The following is a 23,837-nucleotide window of genomic DNA, read 5'->3' as shown; positions in this document are numbered from 1 at the left end:
TTTCCCACAATGCTATTAACTGCATATCAATTTGGAATGCTGTGGGGTATACAGCTGCTCATCTGGTCTGTTTCTTTAAGATCACTATCAAAGTACTTTGAGGAATGGCCTAGAAGGACCTTGAGGTTATTAGTGTTAAAGAGGTAAATCTGAAGATGGCCAGGTGCTTAGAAATTTCCAGCTCCAGCTAAGTCTGAAAACTTCCCTCGGTCCTAGCAATTAACCTGTAATTAACCTTAGCATAAATAGATTGTCTGGGACAACTGGTATATGATAAATGATAGATTGGGTCTGTTGTCTTGGATCCGAATCAGTGAATGAATGTATTATGCTCGTACAGCCATTTGGGGTTTCTACAGAGGTTTACTGTATCTGAACAAAGGATACAATAGAGTCTTTGGAAGGTCCTTGTACCAACTATATTGTAACAAAGGCCATCAAATTTTAGCATTCATATTCAACATAACTAAATTATATCCCTGAAACATTCTAAGAAGGACAACATTAGAACTCAGGACAGAATTATGCAGAATTAAGTCAATATTTGCAGGTCTTATATCACTGAGAATATAATGAAAATGAAAGGATTAGAATAAGATTCTGAAGTTAATAGACTTTGGCTAGATTGACTACTTCACAAAATAGGTGGACAAGTTTCTGATTAAGCAAGAGAAAGCAAACCACTTCAAAACAGGCAATTCATACACACTGATAAACACTCATGTTCTATCCAATTCTATCCAATTAAAGTTGATAAGCACAATATCAGAAATCTTTGCACGCCTAGTAAATAGCAGGGTTTGAAAATCCTTCCAGTGTATTGTAGTTCCAGATTCCAACAGTACCCAGACGAATGGCTTGTGACAAGTCATGTTTTATTAAATATTGCCTCTTGCTGATACTGTGTGCTGGGTAGTTCCTCACAATGAGGATGGCACTCAGGATAAGAAGCTGAATGCCAAAAAGAGACAGAAATGGTCAGATTTTTCTAGATGTTTTTCCAGGACTTTTCCAGATTTTTCTCCAGCGATTTCTGTTTTTGTTCCTGTTTTCTTTGAATTGCATCTGCTGTTCTTTGCTTTTTTTTGTTTAACCTGAATGTAAAATCTTTTAGTATGTTGTGCTATTGCTCTCACCGAGTTCTGACTGACTGGGAGTCTCTCCCACTTTTACTGTCTGACACTGGCTTATCAGAAGGAATTGTGCAATCATAATCAATCTGTTTGACTGCCTTATGACTTCTTCCACGGCCAGCAAGTCCTGAGGCAGGTCTTGAACCCATGGTTTCTGGTATCGAAATAGGGATGCTACCATTGTGCCACAAAACTTCTACTGATGATGTAGTTAGTTAACCAACTCAAGCCTGCTTAAGATTTTGAATGGTGATTCCACCAACAGTTAATTGTCTGGTGAAGTATACAACCAAATCTAGGTAGCTTAATAGTTTAGTGTAAAGCATCGGTACACTGCTACATGCATGGAGACAAATTGGGCATCAGAAGGCATACAGTCCTTTCCTCTTATTGATCATCTAACCATTCGCGCCACATGCCATTTGCGTCAGGCAACGACCATCACCAGTAACAGACAACCATCCCTTGACATTCAACGGTGTTACCAACACTAGATCCTCACCACCAACATCCTGGGTTTTTCATTTCCCAGAAACTCAACTGGACTAACCACATAAACATAGCAGCTACAAGAGCAGGTCAGAAGCTAGGAATATTGTGGCAAACAACTTACTTCCTGGCTCCTCAAAGTCTATCCACCATTTGCATGGCACAAGGCAGGAATGTGATGGAATACTTCCCACTTTCCTGGGTAAGTGCTGCCCCAACACACTCAAGAGGCTTGACACCATCCAGCCCACTTGATTGGCACTACATTGACAAGCATCCCTCCATCACCGACACTCAATAAACAGCAGTGTGTACTATCAACAAGATGTGCCGCAGAAATTCACCAAAGCTCCTCAGACAGCACCTTCCAAACCCACAACCACTTCCATCTAGAAATACAAGGGCAGATATATGGGAACACCACCAACTCCAAGTCTCACTCCAAGCCACTCACCATGCTGGCTTGGAAATGTATTGCCGTTCCTTCGCTATCGCTGAGTAAAAATCCTAGAATTCCCTCCCTAATGGCATTGTGGATCAACCTATAGCTGGTGGAGTTCAGCAGATCAAGAAAGCAGCTCACCACCACCTTCTCAAGGGCAACTAGGGATGGGCAAGAAATGCTGGCCAGCCAGTGATGCCCACATTCCCCAAATGGATAGAAAAAAAAATCTAAAATTTCCATACAGGGAAGAGATTGAATGGCAAGTTTTTGATAGGACAAAATTAATTTTTTGACATTTATATTTCCAGTTTTTCATGTAGTACCAGCTGAGAGCATGTTTATGGAAAGTTGTACTTCTATAAACTCACTGCCTACCAGGATGATGGAAACAGAGACTAACAATAGTTTCAGAAGCAAATTGTATAAACACTTAGAAAAATACATATGAGAAACATTACATTCAATAATTCTACAAAGAACTGATATGGGCTCAATGGGCCAACTGGCCTCTTTTTGTGTTTAAGTGACTACAGATTTGGCAGATCTCAAGAGGGAAGGGTGTACCAAAAATTTCAATCTTAATCAGGGCAACTGTGAGGTCATCACAAACCTCAACTGATAGTTTCTTGGAAAATAGTGAGGGAAAGAAGTTATCAAGTGTTAATGATCTTGTGATATCTTGCTTGCCATTACCAATGGAAGAATATTTTGCAATGTATCGTACTGTCATTGTAGGTTTTCATTATTGTCATCTGAAAATAAATACATCGGTACACTCTAATTTCCTGTGCTAAAACAATTAGGTATCAATGTGTTTTGAATACCTCATTTGTAGGATGTATGCATTGCTTACTAGGTCAGCATTTATTAACCATCTTTAATTGCCCTGAGTGAGTTGCTAGGTCATTTCAGAAGGCAGTTAAGAGCTAACCACACTGCTTTGCGTCTGCAGTCATATGTGGGCCAGACCAGGTAATGATGGCAGATTTCCTTCCCTAAAGGACATAAGTGAATCAGATGGTTACTTGGTCACCAGTAGGCTAGCTTTTATTCCAGATTTTATGGAATTAAAACTTCACCATCTACCACGGCAAGATTAGAATCCATATCGCCAGAACATTAGCCTGGAGCCCTGGACTGCAAGTCAAATGTCACTACCTGTAGACCACCATTATGCTCCACCCCCTTTAATTCCTTTGCTATTTCAAAGTAACCTTCCTTTCTTGTGGTATAAAGTCTTCCCTGAAAGTCAAGCTTCTTCATAATGTTCTTTGGTAGTGGCTTGTTCTTAAGTCTCCGTCTTGCATCATCACTAATCAATTTGTGTGCAACAGTGGCTTTTTCTTTGTATTGAGTTCATCTCTTATTAGGGAAACCTGTGTTTTTGCACAGCACCTCTTGGTGATTCCAAAGCACACGTCTTAATCTCTTTTGGCAACAAGAGTTTTTTTTTATTTAAAAGTCAAGAGTGAATCTAATATTTACCTTCAGATCAGTGAGAATTTTCTCTATTCCCGCAGTTACCACTTCGATGTCTTCTTTAGGCACAGAGTCTGAACTTGCGACTTTATTCTTTAGTGCCTTGGTTGTAGATTCTAACACTGTGAAAGTGATGGGTTTCCGGGGCTTCTCCAGCTTTCTTTTCTTGGAAGGAGGAGACTGAGGCAATAAGGAGACGGTTTGGTTATGAAGATATTGCAGCTCCTTGTGAATCTTGAAGCTACCACTTAATATTGAAACAACAAAAAAAAACCCTGCAGATCCAGCAACCAAACAGAAAGGAATAAATTCTGGTGCCTCCTAATATTCCCAATTCAGAACATTTATAAATATACAAGTCAGAATTTGTTGTAGCAGACATTTAACAGCATTTGCCATTAATCAGACCTGCTTTGTTCTCAACATTTCTAAAACCTGTAACAAATTGACATTTGAAAAAATGAGATGCTATACTTGTAAAAATTAAGATGTTGTAATAACACTTGTCATGCCTATAAAACAGGGCATTACACTTGAAATGACAGGGGTCAATTTTCTGAGCAAGCTACTTTACAAATGCAGCAACTTAACATTCTTTATTGCATTTCAATGGTGAGATGCAATGTTGCAAAACTGATGGATGTGTGCAACTTGGCCAACAATTGTCAGCTATTCATGTCAAAAAGGCACATTTGCTGCTTGTCTGATGCTAATGTTCCATTTACATCTAAATAATGAGAAGCCAAATCTCTCGTTTCAACAGCAAAATTTGGTCTGTGTAAAAATTTATCTCAGTTATCAAATTTTTCAAGTGAATAGAAGTGAAATGACTTGGAAAGAAACTTTTATATTAAAAATAAAAAGTGTCTGTACTATATCATCCTTTTACAACTTTTGGGATATCCTAAGTGCTTTACAACCAATAAAGTTCCTTTTGAAGCAGTGTCACTATTGTAATGTGAGAAATGTGGCATCCAATTTGCATACAACCAGCTCCCACAAGCAGCAAAAGACATTTTGATAAAAGGTGTACCATATATACAACTTAAAATTCAAATGATGGCAATATAAGCAGGTACATTTTGGTAGCTCTATGATGGTAATTCTTTTAAAAAGAAGTTCAGAAAATAATCTGGATCAGTGAGCTAAATGCGGCATTTCCAAGATGCATCTTACTTCAGTCAAGTGCCTGACTGGATATGTGTGGTATTAACAGATGGAATATTTTTACAGCGGAGTTTACAAAACATCACAGGCCATAAGTTTAGCTTCAGATTTCAATTTGGTTCAGAAGAAACAGAAGTTCACGTCAGAGGGGAGAGGTTTTCTCCAATAGGAGAATCAAGTTCTCACTCAGAAAACCAGTCACAAGCTGGAGTATGTTAGTTCAAGGAACATCGTAGCCAGGAGAGTTTGCACAGAGTCTTCAAATTGCTGAAATGCAAAAGTAAGACCATCAGAACTGTGAAAGGTTCGTGCCAGCCAACCTGGAAATAACTGTCTGCAGTCCAAGGAAAAGAAACTGAGTAGAGTCAGTTTAAGTAAAAATTTGAAGTGTTGAGATAGAAGGGACATTTCTCTTGAAGTGAGTAACGATAAAAGAATAGTTACATAGCATTTAAAAGAAACCTGACATAATAAACTTGCATCTTCTTTTAAAGAACAACTGTAACATGGTGCAAGTATGTTTCACCTTCTAATCACCACTTTAACGAATTATAAAAAATGAAACAAACAATCAGGCTAAGTGTCATTCTGGATCTGGCCTTGTCCAGGATCATAACAACATTGACCAGATAATATGTTGATTAAGGGATAAATATTGGCTAGGGCACAGCAGATACACTTTCGAAAGCAAGTTTACAATAATGTTACTCTCCACATTGAACAAATAAAATTATAAAAACAAAACTGAGCCGACTGTTAAAGTAATCTAAACACAATAGTGCATCTGAAAACATGGTTTAAAATGTCAGCAATCTCTTCTATTCATTTTTTTATGTAGCGCAATCAGGAATAGCAATCATGGTTGAATTTTCCGAGCCAGTTCATTGGATACAATATCTTAATGCGAAGTTCCTGTCCTCCCATGCCAAATGGCAGTCTGTTCCACTGGGACTATGGATCCATCAATAGATCTATCAAATGGCCATTAATTATCCATAAACCTGGGAGCTGCATGTCATCTGACCGTTAATAAAGCTATAAAAGGGAGGCAGCTTAGCTGACATCCCTTTCCCCAACAATGGCAGTGCTAAGACTAACAGCACTCCTCCCTTAGAGATAGTAGGAACTGCCGAAGCAGGAGTCTGAAACATCAGGTCAGGCAACATCAGAGGAGCAGGAAAGCTGACGTTTCGGGTCTGGATCCTTCTTCAGAAATGGCCTGCTCAGTTCATCCAGCTCCACACCTTGTTATCTCAGCACTCCTCCCTTACTGTTTGTATTCAGGAAGTCAGAGCAGATTGGGAACCAAGCCTGTTTGAGCTATGCAGTCTCTATGGCTTCCTGGGAAAGGAGATGGAAATCCTAATGCTGACCTCTGACAGTCCATTTACCAAAAGGAAGTCAATTGTCAAAAGGAAAATGCCACACTATTTGCTTAGTTTTCAAAAACTATTGTTCAAAGTGATCAAGAACTGGAACACACAAGATCAACTGTATATAACTGGTAAAAATGCAAAGGAATACTTCAATAATGATTAGGACAAGAGAACTAATATTCAACAAACGATTGGGTTGATCACTGTTTCCTATACATACATGACAACAATACAGTGGCCAATGGTAAATCGCTAATCAAGCTTGGTGCAATTCTATTAAAACGTTTGTAAGAAAGTGTTCATAGATGCATAAAGAGCATTTGGATCCTGCAAACAAAAATTTTTTGAAGAAGCCAAATATTCAATTAATGACAAAAGTTTGCTTAAGTAGTATTCAACATTTAGCTGGTCCTATACTGAAAGCCACACCAATTATCTAACATAAATTCATGTTGAACTGAGGCTCAAGTTAACGAACATGAACCGTGAAAACACTTCACCTAAATTAGATTCTCTCCTTGAAGTTCTGGTATCCTCCCCATTAGTTTTAATTTTTTTGCATGCTTTTAGACAGAGATTGGCAACAAGGTTATTCAGTGGGAAGACCTGATCAGTCCTCATTCAAGGTGCAAGTGTGTACATTTAGACATACTATTATAAAACATTTGTCAGGGATAGTAACCCTGGGAGATTTTTCCTTCTCAGTTGGATGTTAAAACTAATTACCAAAGTCCAATTATGGACTCAAAACAGCTAATTCAGCAGCAGCAGTAGTAATGCAGATTTGCACCATCACACAAGACCAGAATAGTAGGCAATAAGTTCATTTCACATCATGAGTTCTTCAACTTGGCCAGTCCATCAGTGGGAAGTAAAAAAATAAGGGGCAAGAATATAAAAGATTTTCACAGAAGGGAGATAGTCACAGTGACATTGCCTTCACTAGCAAAGATTTGACAGCTTTCTCAACTGGGGAAGGGAGAATAAATAACTCTGTTGAACCTGTTAGCATATGTAGTAACAACTAACTATAAGCAATTCATTGTATGAACCTGCTTTGATTTGTTTTTGGGAGACATAATTGCATGCATAAATGAGGGAACTTGCACTCTTTGGGGCTGGGGAGGGTACACAGAAAGTTATAGCATGGTTGTATTGTACAATAGGATGCACTTTGGTCACAGTGTTCAATTAGTGGCAAGTTCAACTCAAAAATTTCTAAACAAATACTGAGAGCATCTTGAAAAAAATCTATCATTCAACTAATGAACACCTAGGCACTGTATATAATTTGCCTCTTGATTAAATGGTTATTTTTTTCTAATCCCCAGTGTGGAAACAGGCCATTTGGCCCAACAAGTCCACACCACCCTGAAAAGCATCCCTGCCAGACCCATTCCCCCACCCCTGCATTTTCCATGTCTAACCCAAACATCCCTGAACACTAGAGGCAATTTAGCATAGCCAATCCACCTACCCTGCACATCTTTGGACCGTGGAAAGAAACCAGGGCAGGAAACCCACGCAGATACAGGGAGAATGTGCAAACTCCACACAGACTGTCATCCGAGGCTAGAATCAAACCTGGGTCCCTGGTACTATGAGCCTGCAGTGCTAACCACTCAGTCACTGTGCCCTGTTATTGTGCATTAAATGTAAAAGTAGTGATAAACAGTTACATTGGATATTCTTTCTTAAACAGTAATAATGCTTTCTTTCTGAACACTTTTTGCTAACAATTATGATTATCAATTATGATTTGGCATCATGAAAATTGCTGATTCTATGAGACATCACATTGAGTCCCATGCCAAAATAAGACGCAATTTGAAGCAGATGAACTCAAAGCAGCACAGGCCTGGGACTTACTCAACATGCACTGATTGTGGACAGTGGTAACTATGTCTAAATGTTCAGATGTCAGATTCAAAATATTTTTGATCATATTGATTGATAGAGTAGGCTAAAGAGGCAGTAGGATTTATTTTTGCTTCCATTTGGTATGTTCATTGAGTTCAGCACTATCAATATCTCTTGAGCCTGAATATCATCCTACCCACTGTACATTCCCCAATAGCTTGGGATAATCTTAGGAATGCATATTGAAATATTTCTGCAAAGTTGGTGTATTTGCTCTGTTTTTTTTGTTAAGTTAATAGAGCGATAGGAGATTTTGTTTTTATCACTTCATTTTTATTGCTATTTTTGTTGTTATACCCGTTTCATTAGTGTCTGTAGGGTGTTTATTAGGCCCTTTCAGGTAGATCAACAGTGAAATTAGTATACATTCTTCAGCAATCGTGTATGAGTTATTATTAACCAGGTTTAGCATTTAATGTGAGCATTTCTATCTAAAATCTCTCAGGGTTATGTCCCACAATCTCTTCCTTTGTTTGCAACCAGACTAAAGACAAAATCAGAATAAAAATCAAACATGTTGTCATAAAAAGAAGAGACATGACTTTTCTTTTGAGCGTTGTATCCCAATGTCCGAAACTTACCATAACCATTGGCATCTGCGTGAATTTTCATTTCTGCTTTAAAGGATTCCACTAATTCCAACAACACTCGATCTTCACAGAAAAGCTCTAAATTAAAGTTCTGACCACCAGAGGGCCACATCTCATGCTTTTATTCTTGACATCAAAGAAGGGCAAGACAAAAGATCCCTTCTACTAAAAGCAGCAACCATCACTACTGTGCCTTTTATTCAAATTAACGACAGCATTTTAAAAGTTAATTGTGAGAATCTAGAATAACATTTTAAGTAACACAATGAATGGAAATACAGCAAGTCAATTCAAGTCATGTGTTAAAAATGTAAATATTGTACTTGTATCCTGACATCTACTATTTCTTAGAGATTTACAGGCTGTGTATACAAATTGATTGGTGTAAATTAATTCTAAGCACAAAATTTTGAAGAAATAAACATCCTTCTACACTGAAGCTGGTGAAAAAAATTTAAGTTGAATTAATACAATAGAACTAATACCACACTATTCAGTCTCTTGTTTCTGTAAAATGCTGTCCTTAAATTCATGTTTAAATCTGAAATTGAGACAGTAATCTTTTTTACGAAATGTTAACTTTCTGATGTGGAAGTGAAGCATAACGCCATAGCGCTGCTGCTAAATGTTAAGTTTCATTGATTTATTTCTCTTGTACTATCTATTTTCAGGAAATCTTTATTATGTTTTCCTTTTAGAACGCGTACATTGAGGTTACTAATAGTGTGACATCAGCGGCAGCTCAGTAAACAAAGTGATGTTGCCACCTCTAGAGACAATGCATATCACCAAAAAGAAAATCACTATCCATGAATGATGCAAATAGGCAGAAGGATTTTCTGGGTGTTTAGGAATAAGTGGCTCATCTCATCTGCAGAAACCAGCAAAAAATGTTTTGTATTTACTAGGCTACTTATGCATTCATGAAGGTTATCCCAAGTGATTGGGGAATGTACAGTGAGTCAGATGGTATTCAGGCTCAAGAGATATTGATAGTGTTGAACTCAATGAACGTACCAAATGGAAGCAGAAATAAATCATACTGCCCCTTTAGCCTACTCCACTATTCAATATGATCATGGTTGATCAGTTTATGTTTTGAATTTCCCATCATCCGTCTACTCCTGATTTTCCTGCCTAACAAGAATCTGTCCATCTCTGACCATTATTTCTAGAAGACAAGAATCGGAGTATTGAATTCATGGTTCAGCCGTAAAACCCTGGTCAGGCCACACCTGGAGAGTAGTTTAAGGCACCATACCTTGCAAAAAGCAATACAGATTCAGCAGAATGCTTAAACTCCCATGACAAATTATGAGGAGATTACAGAAATTACAGTTGTATTGTATGAAATTTAAAATGTTAAGAGCTGATTTGATTCAATTAAGAGAAGCAGGTACAGAAAATAATTTCTGCTAGTTGGGGAGTTTGGGATCAAGAACTTGGTAAAGAGCCAGAGCTTTCAGAAGTGAAATTAGAAAACACTTATTCATATGACAGCTTGGTAGAAAATTAGAATTCTTTTCCAGATTGCTTACTGATGTAAGATCAAATAGCAATTTTAAAGGAGACTGACTTTATTGTCCATTAGGTATGGTTTATTACAGATCTTTCTGCCCAAAATCAGTAGATAGGATTTGACAAATTCTGCTCATAAAGCTGTTCGACTGGATTTACTCCAGATCTTCATTTGAATTTTCAGGATGTACCAAATAGATTCTACACACTCAACTTGTTTACAACACCATTCTGATGCTATGGAGCCTACTAAATATAAACAAATCTAGTTTCTAAAGCACCTGGGAACTGTGAACAGGACAGAAATATGTCCTGATGCAACATGCAAGCATAAAATGACACTGAAAATAAATATTGAGATTTTATCAGTGAGGGGCTTTCATAATTTTCAATGCATTTACATTGACACTGCATTTGGGAGGCATGCGAATAAAGACACAGTAGCGTTAAGACCAAAAAGCTCCTTTTCAAAAATATAGATTCTCCATTACAGAATATGACTTAAGTAATAAATATTATTGATTTATTATTGTGAGGGGCAAGACATAAAAAATATTAGAATTATGCAATATATCCGCAGCTGAAAAATATCCTTGGTATTAGCTAGCTGCTTCTTCATATTATATGAGACAATACACTCAGGAACATCACCTCATCTGTTGCTTTTTGCATTCTTAGGATGTGATACAATCAGCAACATTTTCAGACAACCAATATAAGAAACTTACAGAAAATGAGGAACTTGAGAGATTTGAAGAAACATTAGTTATGACAATGTGCAGGTGTGAAATAACTGTAGTACTCAATAGAATGTTGCACAATGAATATTTTCTCAAGCAGAAACTCCATGCCCTGAAAGTTCTCTTTTCCCAGCACTACAATATTGAGGTTGACAGAACAGCAGAGAGGAGGAAAATAAGACTTGGAAAGAGAATGAACAGAACATGTTATCAAGAAATAGTAAATGGGTTGTAAGAGGTGCAGGGGTCTAACTGAGGATAAAGAGCTTAGAAATGCAGGACAATGCTAGAATGCTTAACAAGCACTTTATATCAGTTCTTACTAAGAGAAAGCTAATGCTCAGTACTGCCACCCTGACCTTTCTTTTCTCCTTCCCAAACCTTTTTATTATCTTTGAATGTTAAGTATCTAGCCCTCACTATTTACAAGCCAACATGTGTTGTCATTATAACAAAGTGTGGAGCTGGATGAACACAGCAGGCCAAGCTGCATCTCAGGAGCACAAAAGCTGATGTTTCGAGCCTAGACCCTTCATCAGAGAGGCTTCATCATCCTCTCTGATGAAGGGTCTAAGCCCGAAACGTCAGCTTTTGTGCTCCTGAGATGCTGCTTGGCCTGCTGTGTTCATCCAGCTCCACACTTTGTTATCTTCTATTCTCCAGCATCTGCAGTTCCCATTATCACTGATACAATGTGTTCTCATTATATTGCCTTCCCACTTGGCTACTTGTACTTATAGCTCACATTTTTCACATCTTTTAGCGACAGATATCGCAAAAATGTCTTTATATTGCTCAGAGTTCTTCTATAGCAATTCCTTTCTAATATGGTACCCTTCTCTAGTACATCTCGACACTTTAACTTCATGTACCCTATTCCTCCTTTCTACATCTAAGTGCCAGCATTCATACCTTGTTAATTTTGCTTTATCCCACACTAAGACGCTAAGGAAACTCCCTACAAGAATTATGATCCCTATGCTGTTAAGGTGTAACTCCTTGCTTTTTGAATAGGTACCTCTACCCTGCAATTTTTCCCACGAGTCAAAAGCCCTTCAACATGTACCATACCTCAAGCCACACATGGGTTCTCCACATATTTTTGTATTTCTACTGTCATTATTGTGTGAAACTGGGAGGAATTCAGATGTTACCACCACTGAAGTCCAGTTTGTAAACATCCTCCCCTGCTACTGAACATCTGAGTATAGGGTCCATACCTGCTCTCTGGGTGCTACCAACTGCTAAGAATCTCTTTTTTTTTTCTGTTCAATTTCTCTTCTTTCTCCTTCACACTGAAATAGGCAGTAATATTGTTTTTAAAAAAGGATATCAAATGCAAAGTACTCATTTTGTACCTCAGCCGCAGGATCTCCTTTTTGTATCTAATTGGCCTTACTTTTGATTACCCTTTTACTATTTATGGACTTATAAAAGACTTTGGGTTTTCCTTTTATGTTACTATAAATCTATTTTTATACAGCCTGCTTGCTCCCCTTCCTTTTTCAGTTCTTCCCTGAAATTTTTGTGCCTAGCTAGGTTTTCTACTGAATTATGAATGAACCCAATATTCATTGTTAAGCTTCCTTTCTGTGTTTCATTTCAATTACCATAAATCTAGTCCTGCAGGGAGTTCTAGCCTTAGATGTCCTTCCTCTTTTCCCCTCATGAGAATATGAATAGCCTGTACTCAAACTCTCTCTTCATTGAAGATCTATTACTCAATTACCAAACTTAGGTCAAATCCACTTGGGCCACATTCTTTATCAAATCACAGAAATTAGTCCTCTTCTAGCTGACTGTTTACTTTCCAGGGCCACAGAAAAAGATACAGAAAAAGAGCAGGAGAGTAGGGTAATTAAGTAGGTCTTTCAAAGATCCATTGGAGGAATGATGAGCAAAAAGGTCACCTTATGTGCTCAATGGTTCGAATAAGTACTGTTTCTCTTTCAGTGGAAACAGGAGCATTAGTACTGGTATGGTTCTTTGAATAGCCTAATTCTCTGGTGTAATTTTTATTATTTTATTAATAATAAATAAAAACATGGTTGTTAATGCATAGTTGGAACAAATATGGCTGGTGTGTCGGGTCTAAGGGCACAAGTCCAATCTTGGTGCCATTGTGATCCTTATTTTGGCTTTGTTTCTATTGGAAGGTGCTGTGTGCAGACCAGCGTCTTTTTCAAAAACCAGAATCAGTGGGAAGCTCATTGATACCCAGTGTAATTGAAAATAAATTCAGGCAAAAATAGACTTACTATATTGTCAAAATATCTCAAAATGTTTCACTATGTTATTATTTTTACATTATAAGAACTGTAATGGAGAATGATTAGGCCATTCTGGGCCTGGAGAGCGTGAGAAAAATCAGGAAAATTGACTGGCCAATTATAAGATCCTTTAGATTGTTTTAGATCATTCATCAAAGCTGTACAGGCGATGGAGATACTCAAAACAGTGTCTTTTTCTAAACACTAACCTCAACATCCAAAGGTCTGACCCAATGCCTATGTTGATTTGGGTGAACACTGCTTGTTTGCAATTGTTATAAAATCCAGGCAGAATTAGGGAAAAGACAAGAGTATTTCTGAAACAAAAAATGAGTTAACTACAATGCTACTGCTGTTCTTTCATCGCTGATGTATATACTTTCATCTTTTAACCATCCAAAAACAAAAGTGTCAGATTTTAGCAACTGCCCACATGAAGGAGAGGAAACAAGGCCAATTTTTCTGCTTAACTTGCTCCTTTCTTTATTTTTTCTTGGCAGACTATCCTGATTCTGGGTCTTTAGGAGGTGAATGTGTCAAAGAGAAAAAAAAAATCCCCCTGAGAAGATTACTAATCGCTGTGCACATCAACTGCACTGCATGGAACTGTTGCTGGGTTACTGCGAATCAGAAACCACCAGCACTCTCATAGCAGGTTAAGTGCATCTAATGGAAGGCTAGGGGAATGCATTATTAACAACATGCTGCTACCCAGACTGACAAATGTCAGCTTCTTCTCTGTTTTGATGTGTTTATTAATGATAAAAATACAATTGTGCTCAATACTCAATATGTAGAGAATGGAACAGATGGTGCATTTATTTAAGTAAGTTAAATACACAAAATGCATTTTACATTTTTAAAATCAAATCAACAATTGCTTAATTTTTCAGTCTTCTACTTTGCGAGCACACAGACTTGGTCTTCTTAATCATACTAGAAAATCACTAGTGTTGCTCTTTCTCTCTGCTGTTAAATACTTGCTTTGAGTATAAAAATACCTTCAAGACCCATTTAAGGCTTGGGTAAATTTTTCTTTACTACACTGCTTTAAAGAAAAGCTAAACAGGACTGTATTTATCTAAGAGAAATAAAACATCCACCTAATTCACTTGAAAAGTTATGTCCTGCTTAGATATCACAGTCCAAACTAACAAGGACTTATGTCCCAAGACAAAAGGTAGAGTCCCTAATTTTTAAACATTACATGCCCAAACTACTATATTAAGAGGACCTATAATCATAAGACCCTAGCAATGACAAATGTACATTATCTTTAAACATTGAGTAGTGAGAACAGGAATACCAAAAGCCTCATTAATTTGCAAAACACTTAACATGGATCATCTGGTGTGGTACTGCAGCTCCAGACTGTGTAACACAAACACTAACAAGCCTGGGAATCCCATACTGTGCCCAGGGGGAATACAGTAACAGGGAGAAGTATCACAAGAGCTTCACTGAAAAACAGCACAAATACTGGTGCAACCCTTAATATTCTAATAAAATCTAGGAAGAAATATCATGTCATGACAAAAGTGTTTAAGAAATTTAACACCACTTCCCATGATCTTACATCAGGGTACAGAACATACTATAAAAAGCAAGATAATAATTAACTATCAAAACTATAACAGTCCTGAGGTAAACCTAAAAATTCTTGTTATTTTCCTCCAGCAAAACAAATCGGGTTGTGAAGCTCCCACCCTATCTGGCAGAGGAGAAAAATCTTCTCATAGTCTAGGATCATAACATTTGAACAGCTAACTGGGGGATCCTTATCACCTTTGAAACCATATCTCAGCTTTGGATCTAGTACTTTAAAGAGGAAAGAAACAAAAAACAAAGATACAAATTTTTAAAATGTATAACAAACTGAAACTGTTTTTCAAATTTTAAGGATGTCTATTTAAATAACTTGTTCACATGGTAAGTCAAGAGACAGCATTACAACCACAGTTTTCTCATATTATTATATCAAACTATAATTTGACTTGTTTGTTTTCCTGCAACTGTTGACAATTGTAAAAGTGATTCATCAAATAAAAGATATAACTCTAACAAAACTAAATGCTATTGGAAACAAAGATTACCATGTAGGATACTGAATTTCTTTCTGGGACAGAAGCCAGGAATCATGTTAACAAAATTTTAATCGGCATGCAATAATTTTTCTGTTCAACAAGAAAACCATTTCCTTCCCCTTGATTAAATGTACACCTGCATTACTTGATAATGAACCAATCATTAAACTCTTACAAACCAGATGTGTTTGCATAAAAGCCTTTGAAATCAGGGCTATCCATGTGACTTAAACATTCTATTTCATGATGTTAATCATCCAAATTTTTAAAAGTGCAATTTTAATTGTGCTAATATTCAAATAATATTATAAATGGACAGAAATAACAAGGTTAAGAGATTCTTTCACAGTATATAACTAGGTTATTAAAACACTCTATCTTTCGTGTTTTATAATCTTTCTATTTGTTCTTCCCAATAGCATCGGGAACATCGGGAAGTTCACATGATAATGAAATTATGTGATTGACTGGACACCAAGATAGAGTCTTTCAAAAAATGATAAGCTCACTGCTAGAGGTCTTTAATAATTTCTTACAGCAAGGTGTGGTTACTCTCTATTTCTACATTTCAATGTGCACGAAAATGAATTGAAGTTATCTTACGTCTTTGGAGGAAACTGGTTATGAAATTGGAAATGCACTTGAGACATTATTGTTTTAGTTACTATAAATTCCCCTCCCCACTCATCATCTAACATCTAGGAAGGCAAAAGAAAGGTAAGCAATATTGGGAAAGACAGATTGACAGTTAATTTTAAACACAGGAAGCATAGGAACACCAAAATATTTTGTTTTTGTTCAAAACTGTAGCTTTCTACAAATTAAGAAGAAAAATCAAATGATACAGAAACAGTGCAAGAAATTGGTGCTGAAGTAAAAGATCAGCCTAGATCTTACTGCAACAGAGCAGGCTTAAAGGGCTGAACGGCCTACCCTTGCTCACATTTTTATGAACTGGCACCAATTCAATAACAAATGTCATCTTTTTTCAATGTAGTTAACAAAACAAGTCATAAATTTTTATGGCTTGTCATGTTTTGGGATTTAAAAGAAATGTTTTACATTAGAAGGATTTTTGTGTAGTTTCTGAGCATTTTAATGTAAATTAAGTTTAGGTCTCAAGGGGCTAAATGCATTGAACAGAAGTGTTGAAGATGTGCGTTAAGGTAAAACTAATCAATTACTGAAGTGTTACCGTATCAGCACAATCCTCTGATATTCTATGTCCTGTGTTTCTCTTATCAAAACAAAATAGTTTACTTTTATTTCCAAGGATACATAATCCTTAATTTGACTTTCAAACTCAAAAGGTTGCGCAGAGTGTGTGGCTTCAACAGACACTGGCATTATTGACCGAGATTTTCTGGTGGCCTGACAGTTGTTATTCCAGTGCAACAAGGAGGTGCACATAGGAACCTTGCAGAATCCTCATCAAAGTAGACCCCAAAAGAATTGTCCAAGAAACTGATCATGTCCTTCTCCCCAGAACCCTCCGAAAGTCTTCCATATACATCAGAGAATTTGGATTTCCCCCAAAAGATGAACTAAGTAGCTACTCAGGAAAAGTTATAAATTCATAGTCTGACTTGAGTATCTACCCAACCATCAGACGGCTGGAAAGCTGGTTTGCGATGCAGGGTAACGTCGACATGTGGGTTCAATTCCCGCACTGGCTGAAGTTTTCCTTCTCAACCCCTCCCCTCACCTTAGGCATGGTGGCCCTCAGGTTAAACCACCACCAATTTGTTGTCTCTCTCTTCAGCCCTATGGTCTGGTAAGACCATGGTGGCTACTTTTATGTACTCATACACCTCAAACTACACCTTCAGTGTACTTACATCCCCAGGCTGTCCTATTACCCTGGGAACCCAACTTCTCCTTTCCCCACTTTGCATTTGACCACTTTTTCTGCCTGTCCAGCCCTCTCTTCCCCTATTGCCAAACCTGACACCCTCTTCATCCACACTCTGAATAAGCTTCTGTAAATGCTCCCCACCTTACCCGGCTCTGCACCTAAACCGCTTCCCCTACATTGCATGCCTCCCTAGACCTGCTGTTGAACACATACCACACCCCCCCACCCTGTGCCCAACCTTCCCCAAAGTGGACCCAGCAACCAGCCTCCCTGCTGAACCTGTATATTGTCACTCAGCCATACCTACCATAAAGTGATCCTTGCCACCTACCCATCTGGTACTATATCCCCATCTTAGTTGGCAGCCTTCCCCCTTGGCACCCAACCCTCTGGAACTCTCGTCCTTACCCAGCTGGCATCCTAAAATCACATTTATCTTACCTTACGCACTTAGCATTTGACAACAACTGGTAGAGTGGTGTCTAGGCCTTTAGATCTCAGAAAACGGCAGCTGACTGCTGTGAATGGCAGTGTTTTGCTTTCACCTGACGTAAGTGTAATTTCATCCTGATAAATGGGGAAGGATACACTTTGGAAGAAGGCAAAACATGAGAGAGTTCTCAAAAGTCACTAGCAAGCATATAGGACCCTTCAGGTCCTTGTCCACTGATCCCTGAAGATGGCAGGGCAGGTTAATAAGGGTGTTAATAAAGCATAGGGATGCATGCCTTTATTAGTTGCGACATGGATTACAAGAATAGAGAGGTTACGTTGGAGATGTACAGAACTTTGGTCAGGCCACAGCTGGAGTGATATGTACAGTTCTGGTCTCCGCACTATTGAAATGATATGACTGCACTGGAAAGGTTGCGGAGACATTCGTCAGGAACTTATACAGGATGAAGCATTTCAGCTATAAGACAGGCTGGATAGCTCGGCTTATTTTCTTTGAAGAAGAGAAAGTTGAGGGGAGCCCTGAAAGAAGTGTGTAAGATTATGACAGGCATGGGCAGCCTGATTAGAAAGGAGCTGTTTCCCTTTGTTAAAAAAGTCAACAACAAGGGGACATAATTTTGAAGTGGCAGGCAGGTGGTTTTGCGGGGAGTTTGAGGAGAAAGTCTTTCATCCAGAAGGTAGTGGGGGTTTGGAATGTATTGCCTAGAGGATAGTTGAGGGGGGTAACCTGACAACTTTAAAAAATGCATTGGGGAGCATTTGAAGTGAATAACATTCAGGCCGGGGTGTTAAATGTAGTCAAGGCAAAGATTGATAAATTCTTGATCTCGCGAGGAATTAAGGGCTACGGGGAGAGTGCGGGTAAGTGGAGTTGAAATGCCCATCAGCCATGATTAAATGGCGGAGTGGACTTGATGAGCCGAATGGCCTTACTTCCACTCCTATGCCTTATGGCTTTATAGGCCTCGTGGAGGTAGTGGTGTGCTTCTGGCTATGCGGACTCGATACGGTATAATTCTATGACAGTTCTGCACTATGAAAAAGCCGTCAGAATGCAAGCATGGCTCAGCTTCTGAATAAGCCTTGATCTGAATCTACACCTACAAATATGGAGCATCCTCCGTTAGTGAAAAAATGAGACTATCACTCCATGGAAAATCTGGCCCATTGTTCTTGCTGGTTAAGTTGTGTACTGGTATATGTACAGTTGCTGACTCTCATCCAATAGTTCAACTTTACCGTGTTTTCAAAGTTAGATGACATTATCAACCCATTATTGTTCTAAATATTCAGCCAAGTATGTTAGCAGAGGCTGGGATTCAAATCTATTTTCATCCTCCCTACATCCAGGGAACAATAAGAAAGAAATGAATACTTGGTCGTTGTAGATTCGTGAAACACATTTTTCTACATTACTGGCACGTACATAGCACCTGTAATCATTGTATTAAGAATGCCTTGCATAGCTTATTTGCTTGCTGCATAAAATGGTAAAATGTACGGTTTAAATAAAATGTGAAAGCAAAATTTCCCTGTTGATTACATTAAAAAGGTCTAGACAAGAAACTGTACAATCATCTCAAAAACCATTTCTGTAATCCTTCATAAACATAAATTTTGATGCTGAATAATTATTATCTCACATCCATTTAGTCCCAGATATTGTAATCTAGATGGATTTGATAATGGAACAATATTCAGTCTCTGACCACAAATTCCATCACGATTTATTTGGCAGAACAAAATGAAGAATCTCAATCCCAAACTAGACTCAAAGACACATTCAGAAAACCAGATAGGATAATCTCAATCCATAACCAGTCCAGAACTCATTTGGTACACAAAGTTCAGCCACAACATGGTTATTACATTGTATAAACATTTTAATGTTTAACTATGCATTAATTTTACAGCTCAGCATCCTCAGTAAAGCTGGAGTTTAGAAGAGCATGGCAATACAATATTCTGTTCTTCACTGTACATATTTAAATTCCACAAAACAAACGAAGTTTGATCATTGAAATATTTTAATCTAAATTGTCATCTTGCATTGTATATTAAATTGGAATGGAAGAGCAAGGGCTGATTAAGCGCTCTGAAAGCAATACTTACTGGCATAATTACATCCTCATAAAAACTCCATGCCAAAGCCCACCTCATGGTTCGTCCTTGACAGAATTCAGTGTGGGTGACTTTCGGGACCTGGATGACATACAGCAGGTGCTTAGACACAAAGCAAAAGCTTGACTGATTGCACATTAATTGATGCATTCAGCCTAGGGCTGTCAATTTTTGTTATGTCAATCAACGTCAAATGTAGTAAGAAAATGCAAACTAGTTCCAACCTGATGTGTTATTTAGTGCAAGATAATCAACATTTAGTTGTTTTTTTTTAAAGAATTACATTCACATGCATAAAAAGGAGCATATAATTCAAAAGGAAACAATGTCATCAATTTGTCAATTCAAATTATTCGCAATTAATTCCTGGTTTAAAAATTCGTAATTAAGTTTATATTTCTTTGGAAAGGTTAAAAAAAGGCTATCTTTTAAAACAGTAGAAATGCTACTTTTTAAAACATTGTTCCTTTTTAAAAATGATTTATCATCTATCTAACCCTGATGTAATTGAGAAAGCAGGTTCTTCTACAATCTGACAACAGTTAGAGTAGTGCTAATGGGCTTTCCATTTTGCAAAGTGCCTTGATTTCACTCCGTGCTTCCTTCTGATCAGCCAAATGATATATGAAGTTTATCACGTGGGGGAAACATAACAATTAGTGTGCTAGTAATAAGACCTCAATAAAAGCTGTCAATGAGTGGTCAACTCCATCCTGCTCAAACGAAATACAACTTGGCCACGCAAACTTTGTTCATTTAAGCAAACTGTTTTTGGAATTCAGAACTCCACAATACCTCATGAATGCTAACCTAACAAATGATGAAAATGCTAAAATCATCCTAAATATCAAAATTTGCATTCTAGATTTACCAAACTTTCCAATGCCCCATTTTTGAAATATAAAAAATTCAAATTACGGGACAGAATGGCAAGTGGAATTCTTTTAGAAAGTATAGCCTGATTTCTTGTTTTCTTTTCCTTCCACTGCAAATCTCAACTCTTACCTCTTGGTGTCGAAGTTCTTCTTTTAAAGGAGCCAAACTGCATTTCTTTCCCAACATGCAGCTGTACCACCTAGAAATAAAGAAATCAGTTTAGCTAGTCAATATTACTCAAGGTGTACCAGGTTTGTAGAAGAGAATAAACTGTAAGTAAAACAGAAAATATAAATGCCAGTCAATTCTAGAAACTTTCCAATATTCCTGTACCATACATATATTATCTGGCTATCCAGCAAAAGTTGGTCCATATCGCAAAATTTGTGCCCATAAACAAAGTGAATCAAGTCATCATGGGTAAACTTAATAATTCTATTTATAAAACTTCTTTTAATTTTGTACACTGATAATAGTAATTGTTATTTACATGTCCTCAATCCATTGAAAACTATGTGTGTTTTCTTACCTTCATTCATTCTTTTGAATGGAAACTACTGACATAAGCTGGTAATGTTTTAATTATAGCATACTTTTAACAATAAAGGCAATGGGACATCACTTCTGAAGGGAAGATACAAGTGGATTCCATTAAAATATATGCACAGGAACTTTTAGGAGAAACAACTTTCACACAGTGTTTTGAATTTTTTTTTAAAGATAACACCATTGTATTATTAAAATGGTGTGAAGCTGGATGAACACAGCAGGGCAAGCAGAGGAGGAAAGCTTGACGTTTTGGATCGGGACCCTTCTTCAGAAAAGGGTCCCTGAAGAAGGGTCCCGACCCGAAACGTCAAGCTTTCCTGCTCCTCTGATGCTGCTTGGCCTGCTGTGTTCATCCAGCTTCACACCATGTTATCTCAGATTCTCCAGCATCAGCAGTTCCTACTATCTCTGTAACCATTATATTGTTGTCAGGTTCACCAATCAAATCACAAAATCATACCTAACAGCATCAGCAAAACTCTGATGGACTTATAATGGTCAAGTATAACTTGTGGCATATATTTGACATTATAGCATCACACAGCAAGAAACATTCCTTTCCGTAAGATCCTAAAATATTAACTAACACACAATAACATTGAACTCATATCAACCTCACCCACCCTACAGCCCAAGGTGTAACAAAAATTGGATCTATCCCCAAATTTGGGCTGTAAATCATCAGGATCAGAGTACACTCACATGTTGTGACTCTTGCAATCTTTCTCAGAAGATGAAAACATTTTTAAAATGCAGTTACGCAATATTACTGTTTCTGAGCTTTGCCCATTTTTAAATAAAATGGACTGATCAATTAGGATTTAAACAAAGAAACCTATCTTACAGTTGATTTTGTTCTAAAAACACAACATTACCATCAGCTCCAAGCAGGAAATTTCATTTAGAACACTTCTGCAGTGTCGCGGACTACTGCTAATACTTCAGAAAAGTCAATGCTTGTTGTTATAAATGTACTTTTTATTTGAGGAATGATCTTTACGGGACCACAGTCAGAGGCTCATTTGAAGTCATAGAGATATACAGCATAGAAACAGATCCTTTGGTCCAAGTTGTCCATGCCGACCAACTATCCTAAATAAATCTAGTCCCATTTGCCTTCATTTGGCCCATATCCCTTGAAACCCTTCCAATTCATATACTCATTCAGATGCCTTTTAAATGGTACAATTGTACCAACCTCTACCACTTTGTCTAGTAGCCCATTCCATACACGCACTACCCTCTGTGTGAAAATGGTGCCCCTTAGGTCCTTTTTAAATCTCCCCCCCCCCCCCCCACTCACTTTAAACCAAGTTTTGGACTCCTCTACCCCAGGGCAAAGACCTTGTAAATTCACCCTAACCATGCTCCTCATGATTTTATAAACCCCTATATGGTCGCAGCTCAGTCTCCGACGCTCCCGGGAAAATAGCTCCAATCTATTCAACCTCTCTCTATAGCTCAAACCCTCCAACTCTGGCAACATCCTCATAAATCTTTTCTGAACCCTTTGAAGTTTCACAACAGCCTTTCTATGGTCAGAATTGCATGCAGTGTTCTAACAGTGGCCTAATCAATGCCCTGTGCAGTTGCAAAATGACCTTCCAACTCCTATACTCAATGCACTGACCGATAAAGGTAAGCATACCAAACACCTTCTTCACTATCCTATCTACCTGTGAGTCCACTTTGAAGGAACTATGAACCTGCACTCCAAGGTGTCTTTGTGCAGCAACTTTCCCCAGGACCTTGCCAGTAAGTGTATAAGGCCTGCCCTGATTTGCCTTTCCAAAATACAGCACCTCACATTTCTTTAATTTAAACTCCATCTGCCACTCCTCAGCCCATTGGCCCATCTGATCACGATTCTGTTGCACTCCAAGGTAACTTTCTTCACTGTCCACTGCACCTCCAATTTTGGTGTCATCTGCAAACTTGCTAACCATACCTCCTGCGTTCACATCCTAGTCATTTATATAAACGGCAAAAAGCAGTGGACCCAACACTGATCCTCACGGCACATTTCTGGTCATAGCCCTCCAGTCTAAAAATCAACCCTCCACCACTACCTTCTGTCTTCTACCTTTGAGCCAGTTACAAATCCAAATAGCTAGTTCTCCCTCTATTCCGTGTGATCTAACCATGCTTAGCTAGTGTACCATGAGGAACCTTGTCGAATGTCTTACTGAAGTGCATATAGATCATGCCCACTGCTCTGTTCTCATCAATGCTCTTTCTTACTTCTTCAAATAACTCAATCAAGTTCATGAGACATGATTTCCCATGCACTAAGGCAGGTTGACTATGCCTCATCAGTCCTGGCCTTTCCAAATACATAAATTGAATTGGGACGATGTGACCATCCTAACCTAAGCCAACCAAGAACACACACGGGAATTTCTAGAGGACTGGTTCTCCACCCATAATGCAATCAACAAACATGTGGAATTAGACCTCAGATACAAATCCTTGCAGAAAGTAACTGGAAATGACACAAAACACCTCAACAGATTGGATCACATAAATACTAAATAGAATAGAACAACATTGCTTCATTGGAGGCTGCACTGATGACGTTATCTAGCATGGTGATGAAACATCTGAACTATAGCCAGCTCAGTAAACAAGTCAACAACCTCACTGACAACCCGAGCTACAAATTTTTGCAAGAACCGTAATATTGTAAAGCTATATAATTGAACACATCAATAGCTGGGTAAAACATTTAAGTTTGTAATGAAAACCATGGAGTTTTAGGTCTGGAGACAG

General features: G+C 37.9%; 1 protein-coding gene and 1 long non-coding RNA gene across 7 annotated transcripts in view; one reads left to right on the top strand and one right to left on the bottom strand.

Annotated features, from left to right (window-relative positions):
• LOC132211018 (uncharacterized) overlaps positions 1-13,800 on the top strand; it is a 49,685-nt gene extending 35,885 nt beyond the window's left edge. For both annotated transcript variants that reach the window (XR_009447302.1, XR_009447301.1), the window contains one exon: positions 13,628-13,800. This is a non-coding gene — a long non-coding RNA (uncharacterized LOC132211018). The remainder of the gene's footprint in view (positions 1-13,627) is intronic.
• The window catches only part of mettl16 (methyltransferase 16, N6-methyladenosine), a 116,693-nt gene that overhangs the window by 4,979 nt on the left and 87,877 nt on the right, over positions 1-23,837 (bottom strand). For all 5 annotated transcript variants that reach the window (XM_059655305.1, XM_059655304.1, XM_059655303.1 and 2 more), the window contains exons 7-9: positions 20,649-20,718; positions 19,635-19,724; positions 3,553-3,726 (exon numbers count right to left, since the gene is read on the bottom strand). In XM_059655305.1, the coding sequence (XP_059511288.1) occupies positions 3,553-3,726; positions 19,635-19,724; positions 20,649-20,718 (334 nt within the window). The remainder of the gene's footprint in view (positions 1-3,552; positions 3,727-19,634; positions 19,725-20,648; positions 20,719-23,837) is intronic.

The sequence above is a fragment of the Stegostoma tigrinum genome, chromosome 27, assembly GCF_030684315.1.
Source record: "Stegostoma tigrinum isolate sSteTig4 chromosome 27, sSteTig4.hap1, whole genome shotgun sequence".
Taxonomy (NCBI): domain Eukaryota; kingdom Metazoa; phylum Chordata; class Chondrichthyes; order Orectolobiformes; family Stegostomatidae; genus Stegostoma; species Stegostoma tigrinum.
The sequence above is the reverse complement of the archived record's forward strand: the minus strand, read 5'-3'. Positions and strand labels throughout refer to the sequence as shown.